The 15,879-nt window shown below is 49.6% G+C and overlaps 1 protein-coding gene across 5 annotated transcripts in view; it reads right to left on the reverse strand.

Annotated features, from left to right (window-relative positions):
• Positions 1–15,879, reverse strand: part of NAV1 (neuron navigator 1) — a 280,884-nt gene that overhangs the window by 194,198 nt on the left and 70,807 nt on the right. For all 5 annotated transcript variants that reach the window (XM_037986167.2, XM_073011644.1, XM_037986165.2 and 2 more), the window contains exon 2: positions 670–1,423. In XM_037986167.2, the coding sequence (XP_037842095.2) occupies positions 670–1,391 (722 nt within the window). In that variant the 5' untranslated portion in view covers positions 1,392–1,423. The remainder of the gene's footprint in view (positions 1–669; positions 1,424–15,879) is intronic.

Here is a 15,879-nt window from a genome sequence, read left to right on the forward strand (position 1 = left end):
AGATACTAGCTTGTTGGCCATCTTGTTGTGAATACTGGCCTGGACACCTCCACCAACAATGATAGCAACACCTGTCTAAGAAGCATTACTAATTCCTGATATGCCAGGCACATAAGCAGATACGCACAAGGCACTATAGCAAGTGGAGTAAGCAAGCGAATGAGAGACAGACAGACAGATACAAGGTATTATGAGTGCAACAAGCAGTGTAGGTTTTACTTACCAAGTAAAGGCACAGTGCCCAAGCCAATAGAGTTGGTCTAACTCACAGTGTTGGCAAATGTCCCACAATGAATTGGGCGAGACGGACGCTACCTATGTATCTAGCTGCTTAAGCTTCCACCACACCCCAATCTGAATGTTGTTCCAGAGAACAAAAATGGACATTTTAGGGGTACCCTCCTTATGAGCCTCTTTTTGTTGTGGATTCCCCAGAGTCGAGAAAGATCAGAGCTTCGGTCACGGTCCCCTTTTAGAGTCCCAATCCCATCTCAGCTCTCCAAGCCCCCAACTCTGTAGGCCTCCATCTACCTAACTTCTTTTTGTATCCCCTGGGGCCCTCTGACCTTTATCAGCCACTGATCATCAGGGTCCCTGTCCTCTTCTGGCTTGTCCCCTGGTCCCAGCATGGCTCTTCCCCCTTCCCTCCCTGCCTGCTCCCCAGCTCACCTGTACTGGAAGGGAGCCACCGTGGCTGTGACTGGCTGACTCTGCTGATGGACCGAGGAGAAGCTAATGGCCCCCGGAGAGGGAGAGGGGCGCTTGCCCTGCGCTGGGCTGCAGACTGGCGAGGAAGTCCATGAAGCTGCCCGCTCATCAGGCTCCAAAGACCTGGGGGTCCCAGAACTTTTGTAGTTTATATCTCTTTGGTCTTTTCCTGGGCCGCTTGGAGGCTTCCGAACTTCCGGAGCCCCTGGTATTTGAGTTTCTCCGTGAAAGCTCGTCCGAGAAGGGCTTCTGCCCCGGGTCTGGCAGACTGGAGTCCCTTCCTGGGCTTTCTTCTTCTTTCCCTGGGTGCCTTTTCTCTCCCCAATTCTTCCGGATCCAGCCCGGCTGGAGAGGACTGCTTTCGGGGTTGTCCTGGGACTATTCCATGGGGAGCTGGAGGAGCCTTCCCCATCCTCGGCTGACTCCCTCACAGATCCAGCAAACTTGGGAGAGCCTCTCCCCCGGGAGGCCCTAGGAGAGGAGTTTCTAGAAGGACCTGCAGCCTTTCCCAGTCTGGGGGAGGCCGCTCTCTGTGGGCTCAGGGCCAGGCCGGCCTGGCGCGGCCGCAGCTGGGGAGAAGCGCCCGGTGTAGGAATCCTGGTCTGGGAAGAGGCACGAGGCACCGGGATGGAGGAGGCGTAGTGAGGGCGGCTGGCGGGATTCACATTGGCCATCCCATTCATGGTCTGCAAGGCTGGAAGGGTGGGCTACTGTCCTGCAGGGAGGGAGGGCAAAAAAAGACCGTCAGGCACATCTCCCGAGCTTCCATCCCTGAGTGTAGAAAGAGGATGTTGGGGTCTGTGGGGAGGCTCGAGCACGCAGGCTGGGCACTGGCACTCCTGGTTCGCATTGTGACTGGGTCACTGGCTACCTGCTGGACTCTGGGCAAATCCCTTTTCCTCTCTGCTCTGAAAAGCTGTTATGAGGCTCATCTGCAAGCAATATGGGAGAGTGCTTTGTAAATTGCAATGTGCTGTACAAATGGGCTTCATTTAACTTTCTTTGACTCTGTTCCTGTTCACTGATCGGGGACAGACTCTCCTTATAGCTCCTCCCCCTCAGGCCTTTCCTAGTATCCCGAGTCTAGAATGTCCTCCACACTAAACAAATTTCCTCAGGCTCTCAACCTCTGCCTGCATGTTCCTTCCACTCATCACCGCAGCTGACCCCTGGCTCTCCTCCTAGGACACTCTCCAGTGCAGTGCAACCTTCTTCCACGTGCTGTTAGGGCCCAAGGGTGGGAGGGCCAATCACAATCCCCCTAGATCACAAACTTGTAAACTGGCAAATGTTGACCCTTGAGGCTCCTGCCATTCCCTGGGCCCTCCCTACTGTCCCCACCCCCATAGTCACTGGCTCACAGTCTTCCTCTCTAGCCCATTCCCTACTCACCTCCCTCCCTGGCAAAACTGACCTCTGCACCTCCTGCCGCCCTCGTCTGAAAGAAACTGAGTGTCCCACGTTTGGTTCACGGCAGTTCCTTGTGCAGGCCCTGTCAACAGCACTTGATCTCCTCTCTTCCAGACCTTGACTCACTAATTATCCCCTTCTGCCTTCACCAGCTTCCCCTCCTAGCCACATTAATTAATGAAATAATCACTTCCATTTCAAAGGGAATTTAAAGCAGTTTACAAAGATACATACAATCAATTCCAGATAGATTAAAGAGTTAAAGGTTAAAAAATGAAGCCATAAAAAAATTTTTAGAACACATGCATGAATGTTTCCATAATTTTGTTGTGGGAGAGGCCTTTCAAAGTACCCCATCAAAGGAAGAAATCATAAAGTAAAACACTGATAGATGTGAGTGCATAAAAATTAAAATCTCTATATGGGCAAAAAACCTTTTCAAAAGGTTCGAGACATCAATAAACTATAAAAATACTTGCAACAGGCCAGGCGCGGTGACTCACGCCTGTAATCCCTGCACTTTGGGAGGCCAAGCGGGTGGATAACCTGAAGTCAAGAGTTCGAGACCAGCCTGGCCAACATGATGAAACCCTGTCTCTACTAAAAATACAAAAATTAGCCAGGCATGGTGATGTGCATCTGTAATCCCAGCTACTCGGGAGGTTGAAGCAGGAGAATCGTTTGAACCCATGAGGTGGAGGTTGCACTGAGCTGAGATTGCACCACTGCACTCCAGCCTGGGCAACAAGCGCAAAACTCTGTCTCAAAAAAAAAAAAAAAAAAAAAATTTGCAACAAGTATGAAAAACAAGGAATTAATACCTTTACATATACGGAGCTCTACCAAATCAATATTTAAAAGCAAACACCCCGTAGAATAAAGGGCAGGCGGGGCACAGTGGCTCACACCAGTAATCCTAGCACTTTGGGAGGCCAAGGCGGGAGGATCCCTTGAGTCCAGGAGTTTGACACCAGCCTGGGCAACATGGTGAAACCTTATCTCCACAAAAAATGAAAAACAAAAAACCAAAATTAGCTGGGTGTGGTCATGTGTGCCTGCAGTCCCACTACTTGGGAGGCTGAAGCAGGAAGATCGCTTGAGTCTGGGAGGTGGAGGTTGCAGTGAGCTGAGATCATGCCACTGCACTCCAGCCTAGGTGACAGAGTGAGATCCTGTGAACAAGAAAACTGCAAAAGAATAGATACAACTGGCCAAAACAAAACAAAAACCAAAGACTTTATTAGAAATTGAAGAGCTGCAAATTAAATAAGTTATCATTTGTTGTTATCAAATGTACTATATCATAGAAAATTAAAATATCCAGTGTTGGTAAGAGTATATGGCTATGAGGCCAGGTGCAGTGGCTCACACCTGTAATCCCAACACTTTGGGAGGCTGAGGCGGGCGGATCAGCTGAGGTCAGGAGTTTGAGACCAGCCTGACCAACATGGCAAAACCTCATCTCTACTAAAAATACACACACACACACACACTAAATAACTGGGCGTAGTGGCACATGCCTGTAGTCCCAGCTACTCAAAAAACTGAGGCAGGAGAATTGCTTGAACCTGGGAGGCAGAGGTTGCAGTGCGCCGAGATTGCACCATTGCGCTCCAGCCTGAACGAGAGAGCGAGACCGTCTCTCAAAAAAAAAAAAAAAAAAAAGTATATGGCCTCCATACACTGCTGTGGGAACAATGCCAAATCTAAAAATGTATGCTAGGAAAATGATTACAGATGGGAGCAATCATTGTACATGTTTTCATTGTGTACAATGAAAATACTCAGTTTGATTCTCAAAGGGTGAATTGGCATTGGATGAAGACGAAGACAAAAGACATTCTGGACAGAAAAGACCACCAAAGTATGGCCGATTTCCTTGAGATCCCTGAGATTCCCCCTTTCATATTGTGGAGAAAGCTGTAAGCAACCACACAGAATTGTTTATGGCTGTTGCTGACCTTTCCCTGACCTTTGACTCTGTGGTCTGGGACCAGTTACAGACTAAGCTATAAGAAGTCAATGTAGACCCTTAAGCACTGATGGATTTCTAAAACTCCAGTTTGAAGTGACCATGACAGCCAGGGCTTATTGGATTGCTCTGCAATAAATGAAATAATTTCCACAATAAATTATTCTACAAGGGAAGCGCTATGACCCCCTCATCCTTTTCTCTAATTTGCACTTTAACGATTTGATACCGTTATTTGGTGAGCTAAAGCAACCTCATCCTACCCAGCAGAAGAAGGGCGGCAAAGCCATGTGTGCCCAGGGAATTACCACCAGCTCGCCTCTGCTTCTCCAGTGGCTGCCCATGGCCTAGGCCTGGAGGGCCACACCCAGGGCTTGCCTGCCTCTTGCCTCTTCCTCATCTAGCTCATGCCATTCCCTGCCCACCCACCAGGACACAGACTGGGAGACCCTGTGAGTCACCCTCTACTTGGCCACAGTCTCCCATGAAGGGCAGTCGCCCTATCCAGCCCCCAGCCCCAGCATGCTAAGCACAACTCCACAGAAGAGACAGAAGAGGACTTTCATAAAGGAAACTTAGAGAGTGAAAGCAGGTACTACTACTGCAGCCATGAGAATCTGGGTAAATTATTCAACCTCTCCATGTCCAGTCTGCAAAATGAGGACAGGACAAAATCTAGGAACTGCAATTAGATGGAGAAGCAAGTACTCTTTAAGACCAGAAGAGAGCACCATGCTTAATCCTGGCTTCAGGCCAGTAGTCAGAATTCTTTCCCAGTAGAGATGAGAGTAGATTGACTTTGTTACCCTCCTTCTATCTAGCCACCCCTCTACTGGTCAGTCATGTGCATCTGTGACAATGCCAAGCAGGACCGGAGGTAAAGTGTGGACCTGCTCAGAGACTCATGTGGGCCCCAAGCTGCTGACCTTGGCCTGTAACACCGAGATAGGCTGTACACTGACTGTATAGCTAACCAGCTTGCTACCCATGAGAAGGGCCTTAGACCACTGACCCATTGCAGCCACACCCCTGAGATTTCAGCACTCCCAGGTTCAATTCCCTGCACTGACAATGTGCCACATGGCCCTTGCGCTTCTGCCCTCTGCTACAATCCCCACCAAATCCCAGTGTGGGGACCAAAGCCAATTATACACCCTAGACTGTCCCTTCTGGGAGCTACACTGGTGAGAGAATCCAGAACTAAAACTCAACTCTACCTTCATCTCTCCTGGGAGTCCCTCCCCAACTCAGGTTGTGTTGTCCAATAACCACCCCCCACCAAGAGCCCAACTTACCTACATTGTCCTCCATGCATCCCTGGGCTCCTAGCCCCTTGGCTCAGACTTCCCCCAGGCCCTATGGCTAGGGCTGGCCAGATTTCCAGCTAAGAGAGCCCTAAGGCTGAGGAGGCTGCGTCTCCCTCACTTGCTAATGGAGCAGATGCAGTTGCTGCTTTTCCTGGATCATCATTTTTTCAAAAGCTCGATGGGAGGAGGATTTAAAACATTCCCATGGTAGGTCACAAGAGCCCTACCCCTCCCTCTCCACTGCAGTTGGGGCCCTGCTCTCTCCTCCTTCTGCAACTTGATAGCCCTCACCTAGACTGGGAGGAGGATGCACATGGGATGTGACAACCATTGCCCCAGGTGGGAGCCTGGGAGGATCAGACCATCTTTGGGGTGGTGGAGGAGGGCTCCCCAAACAGTGAGTTATTTTAGCCTGGGTGGGCAAGGGGTCATGAAGGAGCTTTCCTGGTTTGCCTTCGGAGTGAGAACCCACAGGTACTCAGCATCTTTAAGGACACCTGGCAGATGCTTCTGCCCTAGACAGAGTAACAGTCCCTAGTATTGAGACATCGTTTCTAGTTCTAAGCAACAACCTTACAAAGTAAGCTGTAGTACCCCTTTCACAGGTAAAGAAAATGAGGTGGAGAAGGTTAAGTGAGCTGCCCAAGGACACACACAGCTAAAAAGTGGCAGAATGGTGTGACTCAAATGCAGATGGACAGGACTCTGAGGCTCAAGGGTGGATCCCCTTGGCCACACCCACTGAGAGCATATCCACGCTCTGCCTACACGCCCCCAACCTCCAACTCTGACTGGAGTCGCTCTGATTGGAGCTTGGGGCCTTCCAGAGATAGAGTTGGGGGTGGGCAGGGGGGATCCAATTTACAGGGTGGAAACCAGAAGAGAAGAAAATCAGTCATAGGCAGCTCTGGGGGAGGCCTCTCTTCCCTCTCTTACTCTCCCAACATGCTGGAGATCTAGCTAGCTTTCCCCAACCACCTTATATGCTGTTTGCCTTTGGTGGTACTGGAGGTCACTGTGGTACAGGGGCATTGCCCATGTGAGACTGTAGGCAACATGCATGGTAGGGGGAGAAGATAGGCCTCATCCAGCCCAGCTGCAGATTTAATATCCCTAGTTAGTGGCAAGTGGCACGCCTGGGTTGGGATGGGGATTGAGGAGGAAGACCGGAATTTCAGGTCTCTGGCAGCAGGGGTGGGGTGGCTGGGGAGGGAAGGGGAGAGAATACACATGGGTAGTGGGATTTGAGCTGAGGCCCATGGATGAGGATGCCTCCAAAGCTGAAAGGTGAGGCCTCTGCACAGGTCATCTCTCCTAGGACCTAGACATGCCTGCTGGCTACAGCACCCAGTTTACATTCTTAATGGACCAAATGATTTGGGAGACATCATGCTTGCTCTGAAGCTCTGTTTCCCTTCCTCTGAAATGAGGGCAACTTTTTCTGCCCCATCTCACTCTCTACTGCCTCATATTCTGTCTGAGCAGACTGAATAAAATAATATTGGGAAAATGTTTGGTCTCTTGAGATGCATAAAGTTAACTACAATGGCCCTCATCTCCTGGATCTCAGTGTTAGACAAAAATATGTCTGAGAAGCAGGACAATCTACGTCTCTTTCATTTTATTTGTTCTTGAGACAGGGTCCAGGCTGGAGAGCAGTGGTGCAATAATAGCTCACTGCAGTCTCAATCTCCTTGGCTTAAGTGATCCTCCCACCTCAGCCTCTTGAGTAGCTGAAACCATAAGGACGCACACCACCACACTGGGCTAGTTTTTTTTTTTCATTTTTATTTTTAGTAGAGATGAGGTCTCGCTATGTTTCCCTGGCTGGTCTCAAACTCCTGAGCTCAAGTGATCCTCCTGCCTCCTTGGCCTCCTGGGATTACAGGCATGAGCTCCCGTGCCCAGTTTATGTCTCTTAAAGAAGGGTCTACTCAAGCCGAAGAGCTTGGCTATCAGTATCAGTCATCCTTTGTGATAACTTTGCAATGTGTCTGGGGAGTCTCAAGGGCAGAAGTTTGCGGGTAGAGCTGGAGGTACAAGCAAGGAGAGTGTTTCTTTCTTATGGGAGTGTGTGTGTGTGTGTGTGTGTGTGTGTGTGAGAGAGAGAGAGAGAGAGAGAGAGAGAGAGAGATTGGGGTGTCTTATCAGATCCTCCACCTCCAAACATGCTCTCTTTGTTCTTTCTCCTTCGAAGTGCCCTGATCTGAAATTTCACTTAACCTCAGTGAACAAGAGGAGGGCCTCAGTGCTCTTTAGTTCCCTCATCCTGGGGATCCCAGTCCTCAATAAATTACACTAGGGAGTTAGTACTCCCTGTTACAAAAGAACATTGCACTTACAAAGGGATTCATGGCAGGATCCCTTTGTTCAACAACCACACACCCTGGCTGGGCAGCTTCCATGTACCAGGTGCTATGGCAATTGCGGTGGCTGAGACCCAGGTTCTGCTCTCTAGGAGCTAGCAGTCTGGTGGGGAAGAAACACATGCACACTCGTGACAAGTAACATGTGCAGGGCGTGCATCAAGAGAGACAAAACAGGCCAGGCATGGTGGCTCATGCCTGTAATTCCAGCACTTTGGGAAGCCAAGGCGGGTGGATCATCTGAGGTTGGGAGTTTGAGACCAGCCTGACCAACATGGAGAAACCCTGGTTTGACTAACAATACAAAATTAGCCGGCTGTGGTGGCACATGCCTATAATCCCAGTACTCAGGAGGCTGAGGCAGGAGAATTACTTGAACCTGGGAGGCGGAGTTTGCAGTGAGCCGAGATCACACCATTGCACTCCAGCCTGGGCAACAACAGTGAAACTTCATCTCAAGAAAAAAAAAAAAAGAGAGAGAGAGAGAGAGACAGAGACAAAACAGAGTACCATGGAGATTTAGTTGTTATGGTCTGTCAGTGAGGCAGGATCTGGGGAGGCTTTTAGGAAGAGAAGTCGGGTTGGTAGTTGGTGGATTGAGGTCTGGGAAGTAGTGGATTTGATGGTAGAACTCCTCATGCCCCTAGGTCTATTCATCAGTGCCCCAATTCAGACTCCTGCTCTTTAAAGAGACTCTGTGGTACCATGGTTAAAGAATAAACTCTGGAGCCAGAATGCCTGGGTCCAAAGCTTGGCTCTGTCATTTGCTGGTGGTGTGACCTAAGGCAAATCGCAAAACCTCTGAGTTCCCTCCTCTGTAACATGAGATCGAGACAGGATCTACTCATAGGGTTGCTGTGAAGAGTAAGTTAGTTAATGAACAGAAAATGCTTAGAACAGTGTCTGGCACATAATAAGGACTCAACAAATATTTCTGTTATTATGATCACGGGGGGAAAAAAAAACACCTTATTTTTCAAGTGTCCCTCCATCCCATGTACCTAGGGATAGAGGCTGAGCTGCCTTATTCTCCTGAGCTTCCAGAAGAGCAGAAGAGGATAAGAACACCTGCCAGGTCTGGATCAGAAACCTGGAGCATCAACAGGAACAACGCTGTCCATGCTTCATACGATAACACCCAAGTGCCCACAGTGGAAAGGGTAGGAAACTAGACAGCTCGAAAAATGTGTCATGGAAAGAGTAAAGGCTTTTGAATCTGAAAGATCTGGGTTCAAATCCCAGCTCTGCTACTTCCTGCTATGTGGCTTTAGATAAGTTTTCTGAGCCTAGAGTCCTCATCTGCAATAAGTAGTCATGGGTTTTATAAAGATGCAATGAGAGAGTAAAGATAAGTTACCTAGCATGGTGACTGGCACATAGGAAGTGCTCAAGAAATGGCGGAAATTGGCCAAGAATGGTGGCTCATGCCTGTAATCCCAGAACTTTGGGAGGCCAAGGCAGGTGGATCACGAGGTCAGGAGTTCAAGATCAGCCTAACCAAGATGGTGAAACCCCGTCTCTACTAAAACTACAAAAATTAGCCAGGTGCGGTGGCAGGTGTCTGTAATCCTAGCTACTCGGGAGGCTGAAGCAGGAGAATCACCTGAACCTGGGTAGCAGAGTTTGCAGTGAGCCAAGATCACACTACTGCACTCCAGCCTGGGTGTCAGAGTGAGACTCCATCTCAAAAAAAGAGAGAGAGAGAGAGGAGAGAGAGAGAGAGGAGAGAGAGAGAGAGAGAGAGAGAGAGAGAGAGAGAGAGAGAGAGAGAGAGAGAGAGAGAGAGAGAGAGAGAGAAAGAAAGAAAGAAGGAAAGAAAGAAAGAAAGAAGGAAAGAAAGAACAGAAATTATGTTAAGGAGAATAACCGCCCCTCCTCCCAAAGGGAAGTTGCCAAATTCAGACACAGAATGGGACAGTCTGGTGGATGACAGGTGAGTTGAGAGGCTGGTGGTTTCCCAGGCAAAGTGGGATAGTCCCTGCCCCTGAACATGATGTATCAGCCACACCCAACACACTTTTCTCTCTCCTCCCTTTCCAGTCTACGTCCCAGCTGTCTGCTATCTAAGTCTCACCCTGGTCCTTTATTTGTAAATCAAACGCTTTTTAGGTGCATTTGCTGACTGCCTGTCAGACACTGTTCTAAGTGCTTTGCCTATATTAACTTGTAATTGTTCTATAAGTTGGTGCTATTATTATCATTCCCACTTGAGAGGCAAGGACACTGAAGCACAGAGAGGCTAAGGAACTTTCTCACGATCACACAGCTAGTAAATGGCAGAGTCAAGATTAGATCCAAACAGTCTAGCTCCAGAGATTGTGCATCTCACCCTACAGCCTAAATTGAGGCCTCAGCCCTGACTCCTTTCCACCCCAATCTTCCAGCCTTTCAGCCTCATTCCAGCGCCAGGCCCCGCCCCGTTAGGACAAATAGAGGCTACCTGTCCATTAAAGCTCTGTAAACCCCAGAGCAAGGAAGTGTTTTGGGCCTATAAATGTTTCACTCTGACTCAGAGGGCGGTGAGAGCCTAAGCACCAGCTCCCTCTGATCTCCCAGGGGCGGGGCGAGGGGAAAGGAGGGCAAGCACCAGTATTCGGCGGCGGTCCCTCCCTCTAGGGTCTGGAGAACTAGCCAGTCTCAAGTTCCTGGCCCCGCTCTCCACCGCCCTTTTTGCCCTTGAGGCGCCCGCAGCTGCTGCCGGGGTTGGGGGTGCGCGGGGCGGCGGCCGTGGTGCTGATAGGACAGCTCCTCCTGCAGTGGCCCTGTTAAAGGGGCCGCGATTGCGTTTCGGAATGCACTGAATATACCCATTTCGAAAAGGTCAGAACATTTTAACCAGAGCATCTAGGGGTTGGATATGCCAAAAAAAGAACGAAAGAGGATGAGGAAAATATTCATAGTAAAGAACTGGAGTATCTCTGAACTCAAGCACTGAGGTACGGACACTGCACAACACAGAGTGTTGGCTAAAAAAAGAGGTCCTGGAGCCCGAACCATCCCCTCTCCCCACTCGTCCTCAGCCCCATGTTCCCACCCCCAACACAGTCCCCTCAGCCCCCTGTACAAATCTGGGTACTGCTGCCTCCTGCTTTGTGGTCCTGAGGAAATTACTTAACCTCCTTGGCCTGTTTCCTCATCTTTGAAATGGGGATGATAACAATATCTACCTTAACGTGTTACTATAAAGACTAAGTAAATTATTATTATTATTATTATTATTATTATTATTATTATTATTGAGTTTTGCTCTGTCGCCAAGGCTGGAGTGCAGTGGCGCATTCTCGGCTCACTGCAACCTCTGCCTCCCAGGTTCAAGCGATTCTCCTGCCTCAGCCTCCTGTGTAGCTGGGATTACAGGCATGTGCCACCACGACCAGCTAATTTTGTATTTTTAGTACAGATGGGGTTTCTCTATGTTGGTCAGGTTAGTCTCGAACTCCTGACCTCAGGTGATCCGCCTGCCTCAGTCTCCCAAAGCTCTGGGATTACAGGCGTGAGCCACCACGCCTAGCCAAGACTAAGTGAATTATGACAGGAAGATCATGGAAGACAGTTCCTGGGCCATAATAAACACTGAATACTAGCTAGTTATTATTAAGTCAAGTCATTAGCATGGCTTGTATCTCCCTTCTCTGTTCTGCCCCAAATTTCCCATTAGTACCTTTTGTCAGCCATTTCAGTCAGAATAGCACACACATTGTCACCAGAATGGTTCACCTTTAACCTAAATTTCTGTTTTCTTATTTGAGTACAAATAGGACAGTCAACTTATATGGGGTTGGTGGCGGGGGCAGGCGGGGAGAGGGTAACCAAATTACACAGCAGGCCAAGTTTCCAAAATAAATACATTTAAGACCGTGGCACAGATTAGTAAGAAAGATGGGGAGATCTCTTTTCATGGAGGTCCTTCTGAAGTTGAGGCACTCCTGACTATATTTAGATGACTTAGGTGCAACCTATTCGGAGACAGGAAGTGGACAGAATGACCTGCATGAGTCCAGAGGCCACAGACAGAATCCCTGGACCCCACACAGGCCTCTTTCCAAGCTTTCTTACAACATCTGACACCTACCCTCCCTCTGCCCTGGAAATCCTGCTTAGTTCCTCCAGGGCCAAATCTCAACTTGGGCTTCACCTCAGGCAAGAGAGAAGTGTGTCCTTTGGTGCCACTCTGAAGATATGACTCGTACTGCTGCACCCCTCAGACCAACACCATACACACATAGTGACACACACACAGACATACACACACTCACTCACACCCTCCCACACAAGCACACTCACACATCGAAGCACAAGATACACACTGCCATGCTCCAAATGCTTGTGTCCTCTCCAAAATTCCTATGTTGAAAACTAATCTCCAATGCAATAGTATTAAGAGGTGAGCCTTTGGGAGGAGATTAGGTCATGAGGGCTCCACCTTTGTGAATGGGTTAAGTCCCTTCATAAAAGACTTGAAGGAACCTGTTTGCCCCTTTCTTGCATCATGTGAGGACACATAGACGTCACCATCTATGGGGAACAGGCCTTCACCAGACACCAAATCGGCTGGCACCTTGATCTTGGACTTCTATCCTCCAAAACTGTGAGCAATAATTTTCTGATGTTTCATTTGAATTCTTACATTTTTAGAGACAGGGTTGCAGCTCTGTCACCCAGGCTGGAGTGCAGTGGCATGATCACAGCTCACTGCATCCTCAGCCTCCTGGCCTCAAGCAATCCCCCCACTTTAGCCTGCCAAGTAACTGGGACTACAGGCACATATCACCATGCCTGATAATTTTGTTTTTAAATTTTTTGTAGAGACGAGATCTCACTATATTGACCAGGCTGGTCTCCATCTGGGCTTAAGCAATCCTCCTGTCTCAGCCTCCCAAAGTGCTGGGATTATACGCATGATCCACCATACCTGGCCTGTTGTTTATAAATTGCCCAGTCTAAAGTATTTTGTAATTGCAACCTGAACGGACTAAGACACACACACACTCACACACACACACACATTCTGACACACAGAGATAGACATATGCACACACGACCTACAAATACATATACACACAGATATACACATTCACACAGAGACACACAGGCACATGCTCACACACTGACACAAACATACACACTCACTGGCACCACACACATCATACATGCAACTCACACTCATGTTTATTCTTAAACACACAAACACACACAACTCTAGCTTCCTTTCCCACCTGTCCTCCCTGTCCCTTCCCTTTGGCCCATTTCCCACCCAGCCCAGGGTGAGGAGGTGCTCTGTGTCCTCCCATCCTCGCTCATCTCAGAGGCTCCAGGCCTCCAGCAGTGTGCTCACAGGCTTCCCTGGAAAAATGAACCCCAACAGCCCCACTGTGGGCACACAACTTGCAATATGTGTGGGTTATAGACCTTGTTCAGCTCACACATCGAGCTAGGGGTGAGGGTATAAAGGCAAATCACAATATTCCCATGCTTGCAAGGAAGTAACTTGTCCCAAGTCACACCACTGAGCAACAGGAGAGCCTGGGGTGACTCCCCTACTCCAGTTCTCTTCCCCCACGCCACAGGGCCTCCTCTCCGCATGATGTCCCAGTGTTTCCAGACTGGGCATTGCGAGGAGGTCCCAGGGCTGCGGAGAGGACTGCAATAATCATTTACTAAATGTTTACCCTTCTCGTCCAGGCTCTAATCTCTGCCAACCTCTCAGGACAGAAGTGAAGGAAGAGTTGAGATGTGGGTGGTGGGGAGGCCATAGTAAAAGGATTTGAGCCCATCCTCCTTGCCCAAGCTCTTGCCTATAGACCCTGGCTTCAGGCTTCAGCAAACCAGCTGGGGGCCATTCAACTGGGCCTGGTCCTTGGCAGAGAATGCAATCACCTCAGTCTGTGTCAAGAGAAAGACAAGGATGGGCAGCCAGTGGTGGTGTCCCATCAGAGTGGGCATGAGCAGAGTGGGCAGAGCCTTGGCAGGAAGCAGGGGAAGCTGAGGTCTACTGGCTGGGACTTGTTAGTGGAGGGGGTGGGGCTCAGTATCCCCAACGCCCGCCTGGCTGGCACCTGGCTCCTGGCTCTGAATGGGGATTAGGATTGTCCACAAGCTGTGGGACTCACCATTCCCCTCCCCATCAGCACCCCCAGGGCCCAGGGCTCTGCCAGCACCTCCAGAAGTGTCCTTATCCTTAGACTGTGGCATGGTGTCCTTTCTGGCCAGATGGCAATGTGTTCTTACAGAGGAAAGATGGGGCTGGCTGTGTTACTTTCAGGTAAAATCAGATTGTTTAGCTTCCTGTCATTTATAGTTAAGTGATCAAGCAATAGCCAAGATCTCACCTCTTACTCCAAGCCCAGCCCAGCCATTCCCCAGGAGAGGGTTCTGCCCAGACTTGGCATTCCCAGAGCAACTTCACCACCCCAGCCTGTGTCTAGAGAAGGACAAATGCTGCTCTTCCCTAGACAGTGCGTCCTGCACCTGAGCCTGCGGACAGAGGCAGGACATGGAGATCTCAAACACACCTCTGCCAAAGAGATGTTCACTGCATTCCTCCAACACCTCCCTCAGAATCTCTTATCCCATTGCCCTAGGCTGGAAGTTCTTCCAAGTGTCTAACCTCCATCCCTGCTGCTAAGAATCCAAGTTCACTTCCTGGTTCTAAGGGTGTGTTTCTCACAGCCTCTGACCTCTGAGATAGAAGTGGATTTTGAGCTTCAGGGAGGAAACTCGGAGCCGTCCAACTGAAGACTTGTGCTGTTTCAGCATATTGACATCTTTCGCTGATTTGGTCCATGTGAATGGCTCCACTTTCAGTATCCCCAGTTCCTTTTCAATTAGCCAAGAGAAATGATTTAGTGCTAATGAAAATCAATGGTTTAAAACTGTCCCACAAATCACAGGGGGCTGGAGGCCTCAGTTATAAATACTTCCCAGGAAGTTGAGCTGGCATGGGAAGCAGGTGCAGCCGGCACACAGCTTCCTTCACCCTGAGTAGAGCAGAGAAGGTGCCCTCCCTTCTCTCTGCTCCTTCTTCTGTTCCAGGATACCTCCTGCTACATAGGTCCCAGCTCCAAACACCCCAACAACTGGCATGCTCCCCTGCAATGCAGATCAGAGCTTAGAGTTCTAAGCCACACGGGTTTAAGTATCTAGGTCCTTGGGGAGGTGCCCTGAAGACAGTCCCTGTTCCATCCAGATTTCCCTCTCTCCCTCCTCCCTCCATATATATATATACACTTCCCTTCAGGCCAGAGTTACTAGAAGTCTGGCTTCCCAAACAATAGCTTAGATTCCAGATGGACACTGGAGCCGCTGAATGGGGAGGAGCAGAGGTAAGCGGAGCCTTGGGGCTGGGGGAGCTCAGTGCAGACAGAGAAACTTGAGCCTATGAAGACCCCAGGCTGCTGGCCAGATGACCATGTCTCCCACCAGACCTGTCAGCTCCATCTTTCTCACACTTGCTTTATTATTATTTTTCTCCCCCATCTTAAAACTTCCAGCATTTCTGTGTGGATGGATTTTCCAGCCAGGCAGATGGAGGTAGTATCACTCAACAAATCCCACATACTTGCAGGGCCACTGGTCTGGGGCAAGGGACGAAGGTTCCTTGGTGCTAGGGCAGGAGAGACCTTGGGGATTATGGACTGTTCCTAAAGCCCTCCAGCCCAGAGGCCCAGGCCACTTTGCAGTGTGTGGGCTGGTTCCCTGCCTGGAACAGCAGAGCCTGGCATTTGGAGAGGGCTGGACCTAGAGTCAAACCTGTGAGTGGGACTATGTTGTGAGATGCAGACCAGACCTCTTGCCAAGTGAAGGCAGCACCAGGCTGGCTACCCTAGCAATAAGTTCTTCCTTCTACCCAACAGCTCAGAATGTGTGAGGGGTAGGGTTGGGGAATCAGAAACTTGAGCTGGGGTCTGGCAGCAGGCCCAGCATCACGTGCAGTCCAGGAGTCAGAACACTGGACGGGACACCAGCACTAAGCATCTTCCCGAGTTATTCGGTCCCTAGGCCTTAGCTTTGCCATCTGAATAGTGGGGCAAGCAATTCCAGCACTGAAGATAATCCCAGTCCCATTGCCCTCTCTCGTTCCATTGGTTGCTTATGTGTTTCTGTTTTCAAGCAAAGC

The sequence above is a fragment of the Chlorocebus sabaeus genome, chromosome 25 (genome assembly GCF_047675955.1).
Source record: "Chlorocebus sabaeus isolate Y175 chromosome 25, mChlSab1.0.hap1, whole genome shotgun sequence".
NCBI classification, from domain to species: domain Eukaryota; kingdom Metazoa; phylum Chordata; class Mammalia; order Primates; family Cercopithecidae; genus Chlorocebus; species Chlorocebus sabaeus.